Below are 13279 nucleotides of genomic sequence, written 5' to 3' on the forward strand. Positions count from 1 at the left end.
ATGTTGTGCATATGTCCTTGGATGTGCAACCGACTAAGCTTTGTATGCACGTCTAAGATGAAAGAATAAGAGAAGAAAGATTTAGATGATTTGAGCATGGACAAGAACTGGGTTCAACTAGCAAACATAGTGAGGAAGACTACCAATGACCACCAGAGAACCCTGAAAGACAGCGGAAACAAATGTGCATGTGTCAGAGTCATTTACATATTTTAATGAGTTACTGGAAATAGTATGAATATGTTAATCTTTTTTTTTTTTTGAAATCTGATTAATATGTATGTTTTGAATGTATATAACCCCTATAGCTTGAACAGTTCTGTATGCACACTAGGTGGAGTGATACTCAGTGTGTCCAGCACGGCAGTAAAAGAATGAATGCTTTCTAAACCTCCAAATTGAGTCTTAGAGAATTTCTTGACTGGCTCGTACAGTATCACCCTCGCCTCCTGCCAGCTGTTACCCACTCAGGCTCCTGGCACAAACATGGCCCCCCCACCAACACCACCACTCATGCTGCCTTTGCTGCTTTACCCTGACCTCTCCCTCAACTCTTTGTCTCTGCCAGGCCCCATGTTCCCCACCCAAATGCATCCCTTTGCTGTCACCACCCTCTCCTCTGCCCAGCAGGATGGCAGAGCCAGGGCAGGACATGGTAGAGTTAGGCCCTGTAGTGCCCATGCAGAACACTTGTGGCAAAGTGGGAGCTGAGACTGGGTTCTTTGGTACGGAGGAGGCCCCATGCAGAAAAGATGAGGTTAAACAGCAACTTTGCAGCTGGGGTCTCCATCTTGGTTTGTCACGGGAGGCTTCTGGCCACGAAGGGGCAAGGGATGGGTCAGCCACAACTTCTCTGGGCACACTGTTCCAGTGACCCACCACCCTCAAAGGAAAGAATTTCTTCCTTATATCTAATTTAAAAGTACCCTCCTTTAGGTTTAAAACATTACCTAAAGGTCCCCTTTAGGTACTGGAAGTCTGCTATAGGGTTTCTCCAGGCTGAAAAGAACCAGCTTTCTCAGCCTGTCTTCATCGAAAAGGTGCCCCGGCCTTTCTATCATCTTTTTAGCCTCTTCTAGACTCGTTCTAGTACTTCTATGTCCTTCTTGAGCTTGGGGCCCCAGAACTGAATGCAGAACTCCATGTGGGGTCTCACAAGAGCAGAGTTTGGGGGGAGAATCACCTCCCTTGACCTGCTGGACAAACTTCCTTCAGTGCAGCCCAGAATATGGTTGGCTTTCTGGGCTGCAAACTCAGATTGGCAGCACAGGTTGAGTTTCTCATCCACCAACACCCCAGGTCCTTCTCCTCAGAGTTGTTCTCTATCCATTCTCCACCCAGCCTGCATTTGTGCTTGAGATTGCCCCCAACCCAGTGCAGGACCTTGCACTTGGCCTCGTTAATCCTCATGAGATTCTCACAGTCGTACCTCTCAAGCCTGCCTAGGTCCCTCTGCATATTATCCCTTCCCTCCCACATGTTGACTGTACCACGCAGCTTGGTGTCATTGGCAAACTTGCTCAGGTGCACTTAACCTCACTGTCCATGTCACCGACAAAGATGTTAAAATAGTGCCAGACCCAATAATGTCCCCTGAGGAAGACCACTCATTAATGATCTCCACTGAGACATTGAGCTGCTGACCACAGCTCTCTGAGTGTGACCATAGAACCAATTCTTTACTAGCCAAGTGGTCCATCCATCACATCCATGTCTCTCCAATTGAGAGATAAGGATGTGATGTGGGACACTGTCAAATGCTTTGCACAAATCAAGGTATATGATGTGAGTTGCTCTTACCCTGTCCACCAGTAACCCCATCACAGAAGGCCACCAGATTTGTCAGGCACAATCTGCCCTTAGTGAATCTATCACCAACAGCCACCAGTTGGCTGTCACCAGCAATCCAGAAAGGCAGGGTTGCAACACAGAGCAGTGAACCTGTGCAAGGGGGGTGACAGAAATCTCACGGGAAAACTGGGGGTCATTTCAGGAGTCCTACAAAGAGAAATCATAGAATCATAGAATAGCCTAGGTTGGAAGAGACCTTCAAGATCATATCGTTCCATCACCCCTGCCATAGGCAGGTGTGGGATATGTAATCATATAGAAAATGTAGACTTAATTAGCAATGTATATGGATAAATTGTGGGAAATGTAGAAAAAGTAGGTTTAATTAGGAATGTGGATAAGACTTGTGAGAATCCAGGAAGGGAGTTCTGGAAGACAAGAGAAATGTGGAGGATGAGAGACACCATGGAGCCTGAGGCATACATAAATAACAAGAGAAGATAACTACAAAGACTGTTACGAGGCCCAGGAAAGAGGAAAGTAACCAAGTGTTGACCAAAACCTCGAACGGGAAAGGAGGTTGCAATAAGGTACCTAGCAGCCTGAGAAATACAAGGATCAAAGGACTGTAAAGGAGGACCGGAGGGTTTTTTGGAAGGAAAACCTCTGGAAGGAAAGTGTATAAAAGGAGCATAGCCAAACTGCAATAAAGACACTTACTTGCTCACAAAAAGAGTCCATGCATTCAGTCGCCACAGGCAGGGACGCCACCCACTGTAACAGGTTGCTCAGGGCCTCATCTAACCTGGTGTTGAACACCTCCAGGGATGAGGCATCCACAACCTCTCTGGGCAACCTGTTCCAGAGCCTCACCACCCTCTGAATGAAGAATTTCCTCCTAACATCTAATCTAAATCTCCCCTCCACTAGCTTAATGTCATTCCCCCTTATCCTATCACCATCTGTCCTTGTACAAAGTCTCTTGCCATCTTTCAGATGAACTCTTTATAAGTACTGAAAGGCTGTAATGAGGTCTCCCCCAAGCCTTCTCTTCACCAGGCGGAACATCCCCAGCTCTCTCATCCTTTCTTCATAAGAGCGGTGCTCCAGTCCTCTGAACTTCCTCGTGGCCCACCTCTGGACCCACTCTAACAGGTCCACATCTTTCTTGTGATGGGGGCCCCACACCCAGATGCAGCACTCCATGTAGGACCTCATAAGGGTAGCATATAGGGGGCATTCACCTCCTTCGACCCAGAGGCCATTCCTCTGTTTGATGCATCGTAGGACATACTTGGCCTTCTGGGCTGCAGGTGCACACTGCTGGCTCATGTTGAGCTTTACGTCCACCAGAACCTCCAGGTCCTTCTCTGAAGGGCTGCTCTCAATGAGTTCTTCACTCAGTCTGTCCTCATGTCTGGGATTGCCCTGACCCAGGTGCAACAACTTACACTTGGACTTCTTGAAAAATTATTAGGTTCTTGTGGGGACACTTCACAAGCTTGTTCAGGTCCCTTTCTTCTGTCATATCAACTGCACTGCTCAGCTTAGTGCCATCTGCAGACCTGCTGAGGGTGCACTTGATCCCAGAGTCTTTCATTTATAAAGATATTAAGGGTTGGTCCAAAGGTTTGGTCCAAAATGGACCCCTGAGGGATGCCACTAGGCCTCCACCCTGGACATACAGCCAGTGACAGCAACTCTCAGGCTGTGGCCATGCAGCCGCTTTACAGATCAGGATATCATGTGGAACCATGTCAAAGACCTTACAGAAGTCCAGATAGACGATGGATGTTAATCTACTCTTGATGGAGAATTGCCTCAATTGACTCAGATTTATCCCTTCCCTACCTAGTGGTAAAGGAGATCCCTCCTAGGCCCTGTCTGGGTCTCCTGCCTAATGATGGGACGAACAATGATGGTTCCCATGCCTAGGTCAGCTTCTGCGAGAAGAAATGACATTGCTGGACAGAAATGTCCCTGCTGAATGGGCAGAGACAACGTCAGTGATGACTTCAGTCTCTTTCCCAGGAGGTTTCTGGGGAGCTGCAGGGATGTCTGAAGGGAATTCAGGGTAGAGAGGGGAGGGTAGAGAAAGTGATGCCTGGCACTGGGATTGTGCTGCTGAGTGGGGCTGGGCTCCTGGGAGGGAGGGAGAGAGCTCCTGGCAAGTAGGCAGCACTGCAGAGGGAGAGAAACAAAGGGAAGTATAAGGCAGCCTGGAGTAGGTGTACAAAGGAGAGCAGATAGTGGCAGAAAGCTTCACAGACCTTGACAAAGTAAGTCTCTGCGTGCAGGGCAATAGAGCTGTGTTTCCTGGAGGGACCTCCTCAATGGAGCACATGCCACAGAGTGTGGGACCTGCAGGAAGGACTGTCACAGCTTGTTTGGTGCAGAGGAGGAGGACGTGCTCCGGGGCAGGGCTTGTGTGCTGCAGGGTCAGCGTGCAGGGCCCGAGGGCTCCCTTCTCTTGGGGCCGGCTGCAGGCTGTGCAGCCGGGGGTGCAGGCAGGGGTGCCCAGGGCTGTGGTGCAGAGCAGGGTCCCTGCTGTGCCCCAGGGGCTGTGCCGGGGCAAGGCCTCTGCCGCCTGCCAGGCTCAGCACTCATCCTGCCCGGGGAGCTGCCCAGGGGCTGCAGGGGGAAGCTGCGGGTGGAAGGAGCCCCCCTGGCACGGCAGGGCAGGGCAGGGCAGGGCAGGGCAGGGCAGGGTCCTGCTGCTGCCCAGAGCCTGCTGCTGGCTGCTCACAGCCCCACGCCTCCCCAGGGCATTGCACAGGGGACTTTTCCATAGGAAGGTCAAGGCACAGGCTGCCTTGAAGGGAAGGCCCTTGAGGAGTCTCTGCCTTCATTTTCCAGCTGCGATGAGGAGGAGTTTTGTGTGGTAATGGCATGGGGAGACGTGTCTGGGAGACTGAGGCTCCTAGAGCATTACACTGAGATACAGAGATTGTTGAGGAGCCTCTGAAAGTCCGTTTGCTCATCTCTGCTTACCAATGGCACCAACACCAGCTTTGTGCTGTCCTCAGGGCATTTCCAAGCTGCTTGTTAGGACCTGCAAACAGAACAACGTCCCCAGACCTTTCCCTATCCTAGGAGGTGTCTGCAGGGCACAGCTGAGCACACAGCGTGTGGGATGGGCTGTGTGAGCATGGACAGGGAGAAGAGGTCAGGGCAGAGAAACAGCTCCCAGTAGGGGCAGCTGCAGGCAGCAGAGACAGGAGAAGGGGATGAGAGGAAAGTGCTGAGAGCAAAGGCTGGGAGGGGGAAATTGGCACCTCCCTGCCAGCCCCTGCAGTGCAGGCGCCTTCCCTGGAACATTCCTCAGTCTCCCCTCCCTCACAGCAGAGCCCTTCTCCCTGAATCCCCTCCAGCAGGAGAAACACTTGAGTGTCCAGCTGTGTCTGCCCTTCCTGCCCATTACCTGGCCAATGTCCCCTCTGGTTCTTGTTGTTCCTGTCCTTGCCATTGGTCTCCTTGTGTGAGGATTCACCTGCAGCTCAAAAGCCAGTGCTCCAGGCCCTGTCATGCAGATATGCCGTGGAGGAACAACATCCATGTCCCCTTCTAAATGTTGGGTCTCTGGGAACAACAGTGTGGGGGGTTTAAAGGAGCTGACCCTCCCTTCAGGGCACTCATTCTCTAGGGCATTTGAGCCATTTCCTGGGGTTCCTGCTGGGCTGCAGCCTTCCTCCCGAATGACACAGCTCTCCCATGGCATCAGATTAGATATAAGGAAGAAATTCTCTCCTATGAGGGTGGTGAGGAACTGGGATAGGTTGTCCAGAGAAGTTGTGGTTGTCCCTTCCCCGATTGTTTCAGGGCCATGTTGGATGAGGCCTTGGGGAACCTGGTCTAGTGGAAGGTGTCTTTGCCCATGGCAGGGGGTTGGAATTAGATGATCTTTAACGTCCCTTCCAACCCAAACCATTCTATGATTCTATTATTCTATGATCTCCATAGGATCTAGGAGTCCCAGGGACGTCTCAGATAAACTGCTGTATGTATGCATCTGCAACGATCCCCCTGTGTCCTTACCTAAGAGAAGAGAGGTGAGTTCCTTCTTGGGTAAAATGAGAGAGGGTGAGGAGTCTGTTGATCTGCATTTTGAAACTGTTCTGAGGGTCAGTCCCTTGGCCTCTCAACACCTTTCTTTTGAAGGTCAGCAGAACTGCCAAGGATTTCTGCCTAAAAAAAAAAAAAAAAAAAAAAAAAAAAAAAAAAAAAAGCCTCCTCTGTTTATGGTGGGGAAAAAGGAGCAAAAGAAAAAAATACAAAATCCCCATGGTCCTGCTCTGCAGTTGGTTGAATTGGGATGGCAAATGCTAAAGAGACCTTGGGTATCACAGGTGGATTTAATCTGAGATCAACCCTTGTTTCTATTTGCCTGTTGCTGTAGAGCGGCACTGACGCCTTCTGTGCCATTGGCAGAGTCCCCAGCTTCCTGTGTCTCCTTCTGCCAACACCGACCAGAGCTTCTGAAAGGGACCTGCCAAAGCCCTTCCTGAGAGAGGGCAAGTATTTTGGTGAGTTAGATGAGGAATGGAGTAGTTTTTATCTTAGAGAAGTCTGCTGGAAGTTCTCATTGCCTTTTCCTCCTTGAACAGGCTCTTGTGCCCAGTGGCACCAAATGTCCAAGGACAGCAGCTCCATCACCGAGTTCCTCCTCCTGGGCATTTGCAGACACGCGGGAGCTGCAGCTCCTGCACTTCGGGCTCTTCCTGGGCATCTACCTGGCTGCCCTCCTGGGCAACGGCCTCATCATCACAGCCGTAGCCTGCGACCACCGCCTCCACACCCCCATGTACTTCTTCCTCCTCAACCTCGCCCTCCTTGACCTGGGCAGCATCTCCACCTCTGTCCCCAAAGCCTTGACCAATTCCCTCTGGGACACCAGGGTCATTTCCTATGTAGGATGTGCTGCACAGGTCTTTCTCTTTCTCTTCTTCATTGGAGCTGAGTTTTATCTTCTCACTGTTATGGCCTATGACCGCTACGTCGCCATCTGCCAGCCCCTGCACTATGGGACCCTCCTGGGCAGCAGAGCCTGTGCCACCATGGCAGCAGCTGCCTGGGGCAGTGGCTTTCTCAATGCTGTCCTGCACACGGCCAATACATTTTCACTGCCTCTCTGCCAGGGCAATGCCCTAGACCAGCTCTTCTGTGAAATCCCCCAGATCCTCAAGCTCTCCTGCTCAGACTCCTACCTAAGGGAAGTTCGAGTTCTTGTTGTTAGTGCTTTTTTTTTTTGGGTGTGTTTTGTTTTCATTGTTCTGTCTTACGTGCAGATCTTCAGGGCCGTGCTGAGGATTCCCTCGCAGCAGGGACAGCACAAAGCCTTTGCCACGTGCCTCCCTCACATCGCTGTGGTCTCTCTGTTCCTCGGCACTGCCATGTTTGACCACCTGAAGCCCCCCTCCATCTCTTCTCCGTCTCTGGATCTGGCAGTGGCAGTTGTGTACGCGGTGGTGCCTCCAGCATTGAACCCCCTCATCTACAGCCTGAGGAACCAGGAGCTAAAGCATGCCCTCAGGATATTGATAACTAGTGTTTCAAAAAGAACAAGCTACTTATCTTGTTACAAGCCACAAAAATGGCTTGTAATGTAACTTATTACAGGACTACCTGTCTTCTGTTGGTATTGTAGTTGTCTTAATTCTTGATTTTGCTTTCCTTAGTTTTGGTAAGTTTTCAATTATTGTTGGGATTTTTTTTTATTTATTTTTGGTGGTGGTTTTTTTTTGTTTGTTTTTTTGTTTTGTTTTGTTTGTTTTTCCTTTCAATATATAGTTTTTTTGATTCTCATAATGTTGCCCATTAAAATGTCATTATTCATCACACTCCCAGTTCAGTGTCTACCTGTCTAGAATAGCCCAGATGTTACTCTAAAAGGAGTCTTTGTGAAAATAAAACAAAACTTGCATGGACTTGTTTGTCGGACATCCTTTTTGTGAGGCCATTTCTGTATCTGCAGGGACAGTGCCTATATGCAGAGGAGGAGGGGAAAAGAGTCGGGCCCAGCAGCACGGCCAGGGAGCACCAGCACTGGGTCCATGCAGAGCTGCTCCCTTGCCACTGCCACCCTCTCCTTCTGAGCCCTGCTGGTGGTGTAAGGCCTGGCTGCTCCTGCAGCTTGCTGCCAGTGCTGCTGTGTGGCCGTGCTGAAAATGACCGCAGGCAGGGACAGGCAGTGGGCACTGCAGTGACACACCTGGCCTACAGAGAATCATTTCTCTCCTAAAAGGGCCGTGCCTGAAGGCTCACGGCATCTTCTGGAGTTGCTGTCAGATCCGAACGTGCCCAAGGAAGAGCGTGCAAAGAGGCTCCTCACTCTGCCAGGCTGGGCACCTCTGAGCACCCCATGGCCACAGAAGAGCTGTGGGAGGTGGTCAGTGGCAGGGCCCCCACCAGCTGGCTCTGCCCCCCAGCCTGACCAGCACGGCCCTGCAAAGTGCCCCCGTGCCCTGGGCACCACAGCCCCCTCGCTCTGCAGAGCAGCACTGCCAGCTGGAGCTGTGGGGATCATGGCCAAGGGCTGCAGCAGTGGCTGGCCAGGCCAGCACAGACGTGCTCACCTGGGAGAGGCTCCCTGGGAGATGGGGTGGCTTAGAAGAAGAGCAGGGGCCTGTGTGTGTGCAGGGGAGACACGGGAACAGAAATCCTTTGCTGCTACTGCTGCCAGCAGGCAATTCGTATGTATGTGGAGAGAGGGAAATGAGTGAGCACAAAGGCCATCAGATATCCCTAGGGGTGTCATGAAGGTCAGTGGGGCAGACAGCGTCTTCAGGTCCCTTCATTGTAGCATAACAGCCACGGGGCTTCTGCCTGAATAACACAGAATAGTTCAGCTGGAAGGCGCCTTCAGAGACCGTCTAGTTCAAAGTGCAAGACCTGAATGCAGCTCTGCGATGTGCTTCCTTGAAACTCCAAGGTCCATGTGCCCAGTCCTCATGCCTTGGGGCATCCCAGAAGAGGGCAGAGCATGGCGATGCACCCACCACAGGGCTGAGGTGCCTCCCAGCCTCTGGCAGTGTTAGCGTACATGAAAACACATAATCCACAAAGTGATTATATGAAGGTGCTTTATTAGGCACCAGAAGTTAGGGGCATGCCTGCCCAAATCTAACTTTGTCCGATTTGTTCACTCAGTTCTCTTTTATCTCCTAAAATATTACATATGCATTAAGTTTCACAACACATCTATGCATATTCATTTCCTAGCTCCGCCTAGCCCCGCTTCGTATGCTAATTATCTTCTCAGTCCTTCTACGCTTGCGTATCACTCTCTGGTGGTCGTCCGGGTGGTCGTCGGGATGAAGTAAGATGTCTTCATCAGAGTTGAACTTTTCAACCTTTTCTTCTTACGCATGCTCTCTGAGCCCTTGGTCTCAGTCCAAACACAAGGTTGGTTCGATCCAGTTCTCGGGGTCCGAGAGGCCTCAGTTATCTAGATGTCTTGCAATTTTGGCATTCTTTTAGTCCTCCTTACTCCTCATCATGAATCGGTGCATTCTCTCATGCTATCCTTGCACATATATTTTGTATCTTCCAAGCGCAGCCCCGGAACAGTACATCGCAAATGTAACACATTAAGCAATATTGTATTATTTCATCTTCTATTACCAACAGCAGTGGTACCAACTGCAGGAGCAGTTACCAACTGCAGGAGCCGGAGGGACCCTGCAAGTGCTGCAGTGCACTGTCAGTGTGTGTGCAAGGCAGGGACTCGCGTCTCTGAGCAGCCCTGTGTGTATGAGCAGTGCACGAAGCCGGCTCAGATGTGGGCACCTCACAGAGCCCTGACATTACTCTGGATGGGTCTCTAGAAACAACCCCCAGCGTTCCTGTGAGATTTCTGCCACCCTTCTTGCACAGGTTCATTGTGAATGCCCTTCTCTGCTATGTCACGCTACCCTGCCTTTCTGGGCTGGTGGTGACAGCCAACACGGCTTCACTAAGGCAGATCGTGCCTGACAAATGTGGTGGTCTTCTACAATGTGCTTACAGCATTGGTGGTACAACATCTGTCGGGGACATGGACAGTGTGATTGAGTGCAGTCTCAGTGAGTTTGTTGATGACACCAAGCTGGGTGGTGCAGCTGACATGTGGCAGGGAAGGGATACCATCCACAGGGACCTGGACAGGCTTGAGAGGGGGGCTTGTGCAAAACTCATGAGGTTCAGCAAGGCTAAGTGGAAGTATTAGAACGAGTCTAGAAGAGGCCAAAAAGATGATGACTGGGGCACCTTTTCAATGAAAGCTGTTTCTTTTCAGCCTGGAGAGACCATAAAGCAGCCTTTCAGTACCTAAAGGGGGCCTACGGAAAAGCTGGGGAGGGACCTTTTCTCAGGGACTATCATAATGAGACAAGGGGTAGTGTTTTAAACCTGAAGGAGGGTACTTTTAAATTAGATATAATCGGTAATAGATTCCACAATCGGTAATAGTCTGAGGGTTGAACCAAGCTGGGAAGTCTCCTTGTGATGTCCTTAACCTGGGCCCCAGGAAGGCAGCAGACTTCCCTTAGAGGAGGGTCCCCTCTCTGTATTGGACCCTCTGTTCCCCCGATTGTGGAATCACCCCCAACTAAAACCTGCCTTTTCTTCCTCCTGCCTGTGGTCACTATACAGGGGGTTGGCCTTTCCAACCCTAGCAATATCTCTGGTGGAAGAGGGATTGTCACCTTCTCCATCCATCGACTGCTTTCAGCCTCCAGGGCCTTATACTTGTTGCTCAGGTCTACCTTTTGTGGCAGGATTTTGCCTGCCACCTCGAGCCTGGACTTGTTTCCACTCATTCATATCCTTGTAGCTTCTGCCTTGTGTCTGCTGAGGGATGGATACTGCATTCTCTTTGTGTTGGGGAATTCCTGGTGCCTGTTCTTGTTTCCGCAGAGGCCAGAGTTAGGCATCAACAGTCTATCTCCCTCTCTGAATCCTAGATGTTCATAAGTTTTTCAACCTCTTTTCATAGCTCAGCTACCATGCAGAGCAGGTCTTCCACCTGCTCACGTCTCACGCAACTGCTGTCTCTGCAGCTGCCCAACGGTGGTGTGAAGCTTTGGCATTCCCTGCAGCCTGACACCTGGACAGCTGCGTACTTTTTTGGAAGCTCAGTTTGGGTCCCCACCTCCTTTTTGGCAAGTGTGGAGGTGGCCTTCTGCTGACCGTTTGCCAGGACTGGTCTGTCACGGGAGCTCGCTGCAGCACCCTGCCTGCATGAACTGCCACGCAGACTGCCGTGCCGTACCCTGACCGATGCCCCACGCCCTGTTTGCCTGCTCTGTTCGCAGCACTCCTGGTCGCTCGTGCTCCCTAGGGGCTGCCTTCGTCCTACAGAGGGGGGCGCTCCTGAAGGGAAGCCCCTGCACACTGCCATCCCCCGCTCCTATGCAGAAGGGTGTCTGCACCGGAGCCAATCACCTCGGCGAGTGAGAGTCATTATAATTGGTTTAAATTGTTTTAAATACACAGGCACAATGAATAATGAGGTCTAATGGTGAACAACAATTCTAATAAAACTGGGAAAAAAATACCACAAGACAAGAATATAAAACAGGCTTGGCTTATCATGAGTAACATTACGAGAGATTTTCAGAAAAATGCAGTCAGCTTATGGCTTATGAAATACACCTAGTCATCAGTTTCCACATTACATCCTTGAGGTCCTGGTTCCTCATGCTGTAGATGAGGGGGTTCACTGCTGGAGGCACCACTGAGTACAGAACTGCCAGCGCCAGGTCCAGAGAAGGGGAAGAGATTGAGGGGGGCTTCAGGTGAGCAAACATGACTGTGCCGACAAACAGTGAGACAATGACCAGGTGAGGGAGGCACGTAGAAAAGGCTTTGTGCCGTCCTTGCAGCGAGGGGATCCTCAACACAGCCCTGAAGATCTGCACATAGGACAGAGCAATGAAAACAAAACACCCCAGCATTAGAAAAGCAGTAAGCACAATCATCCCAGCTTCCCTTAGGTAGGAGTCTGAGCAGGAGAGCTTGAGGATCTGGGGGATTTCACAGAAGAGATCCTGGGCATTGCTTCGGTCGAGAGGTATTGAAAATGTATTGGCAGTGTGCAGCAAAGCGTTGAGAAAGCCACTGCCCCAGGCAGCTGCTGCCATGGTGGCACAGGCTCTGCTGCCCAGGAGGGTCCCGTAGTGCAGGGGCTGGCAGATGGCAACGTAGCGGTCATAGGCCATGATGGTGAGAAGAGAAAACTCTGCTAGAAAGAAAAAGAGTAGCAGAAAGACCTGTGCAGCACATCCTGCATAGGAAATGGTCCTCATGTTCCAGAGGTCATTGGCCATGGCTTTGGGAACAGAGGTGGAGATGCCACCCAGGTCGAGGAGCGCAAGGTTGAGGAGGAAAAAGTACATGGGGGTGTGGAGGCGGTGGTCGCAGGCTACGGCTGTGATGATGAGGCCATTACCCAGGAGGGCAGCCAGGTAGATGCCCAGGAAGAGCCAGAACTGTAAGAGCTGCAGCTCTCGCGTGCCTGCAAATGCCAGGAAGAGGAACTCTGTGATGGAGCTGCCATTACACATTTCCTGCCTCTGGGCAAGGGAGCCTGACAAAAGGAAGAAATGACAGTGCAAAATTTAAGGACTTCTTTGACTAAAATCCACTACATATCTCAACAAACACCCCACAAAGCAAAACACTGCCTCATTCAGTTCAGGCAGATCTTTCTGCCGTTCCTTGTCTTATGTCTGGTTGGTGCTCTGAGGGTGCCACAACAAGCAGGGGGCTCTGCTGTGGGCTCTGCGGCAGTCAGTCCTGGTCTGCAGCAACAGGTAGAAGGGAACCCGGAGTGATCTGAGAAGTCTGCTGGCCAGGGACATCTCCCCGTTTGCAGGTCATGAGGAGAAGGTCAAATAATTCCTCAAGAAACAACAAAGGTAATGTTGGTACTGTCTGTACATTGAGGTGTGCGAGGTGCCTCATATCTACAGCAATGCTCAAGGAGCCTTAGTTTCTAATACAGATACTACAGCTCCATTACCATCCCTCTGACTCACAACACAGGCAGGAAAATGGAAGCAGAGATTGTAGAAGGTGCACTGCCTTCTGGTAGGTCTTGCCTTGCAGTTCTGCTGTGCAGTGCCCTGGGGAGGTGTGGGGCTGTGAGCAGCCAGCAGCAGGCTCTGGGCAGCAGCAGGACCCTGCCCTGCCCTGCCCTGCCCTGCCCTGCCCTGCCCTGCCCTGCCGTGCCGGGGGGGCTCCTTCCACCCGCAGCTTCTCCCCGCAGCCCCCGGCAGCTCCCCGGGCAGGATGAGTGCAGAGCCTGGCAGGCGGCAGAGGCCCTGCCCCGGCACACAGCCCCTGGGGCACAGCAGGGACCCTGCTCTGCACCACAGCCCTGGGCACCCCTGCCTGCACCCCCGGCTGCACAGCCTGCAGCCGGCCCCAAGAGAAGGGAGCCCTCGGGCCCTGCACGCTGACCCTGCAGCACACAAGCCCTGCGTGCCCTTCAGCTCCAACACCGAGCGTC

The 13279-nt window shown here is 51.6% G+C and overlaps 2 protein-coding genes across 2 annotated transcripts; one reads left to right on the forward strand and one right to left on the reverse strand.

Moving 5' to 3' along the window:
• The first annotated feature begins 6767 nt into the window (after nt 1-6767).
• LOC126913728 (olfactory receptor 14J1-like) lies at nt 6768-9994 on the forward strand. Its single transcript, XM_050716825.1, has 3 exons — nt 6768-7265; nt 7467-7471; nt 9664-9994. The coding sequence occupies exons 1-3, from the start codon at nt 6768-6770 to the stop codon at nt 9992-9994; spliced, it is 834 nt and encodes a 277-aa protein (XP_050572782.1).
• A 1109-nt stretch (nt 9995-11103) lies between these two features.
• On the reverse strand, nt 11104-11951 carry LOC126913729 (olfactory receptor 14J1-like; the record flags this gene model as incomplete). Its single annotated transcript, XM_050716826.1, has 2 exons — nt 11104-11121; nt 11493-11951. Coding segments are annotated over 2 exons (477 nt in total), but the record flags the coding sequence as incomplete, so codon positions are not given.
• Between the last annotated feature and the right edge of the window lie 1328 nt (nt 11952-13279).

The sequence above is a fragment of the Cygnus atratus genome, unplaced genomic scaffold, assembly GCF_013377495.2.
Source record: "Cygnus atratus isolate AKBS03 ecotype Queensland, Australia unplaced genomic scaffold, CAtr_DNAZoo_HiC_assembly HiC_scaffold_42, whole genome shotgun sequence".
Classification (NCBI taxonomy): domain Eukaryota; kingdom Metazoa; phylum Chordata; class Aves; order Anseriformes; family Anatidae; genus Cygnus; species Cygnus atratus.

Coding starts and splice junctions, on each gene's coding strand:
- LOC126913728 (XM_050716825.1), top strand. CDS start 6,768: ATGGCCTATGACCGCTACGTCGCCATCTGCCAGCCCCTGCACTATGGG.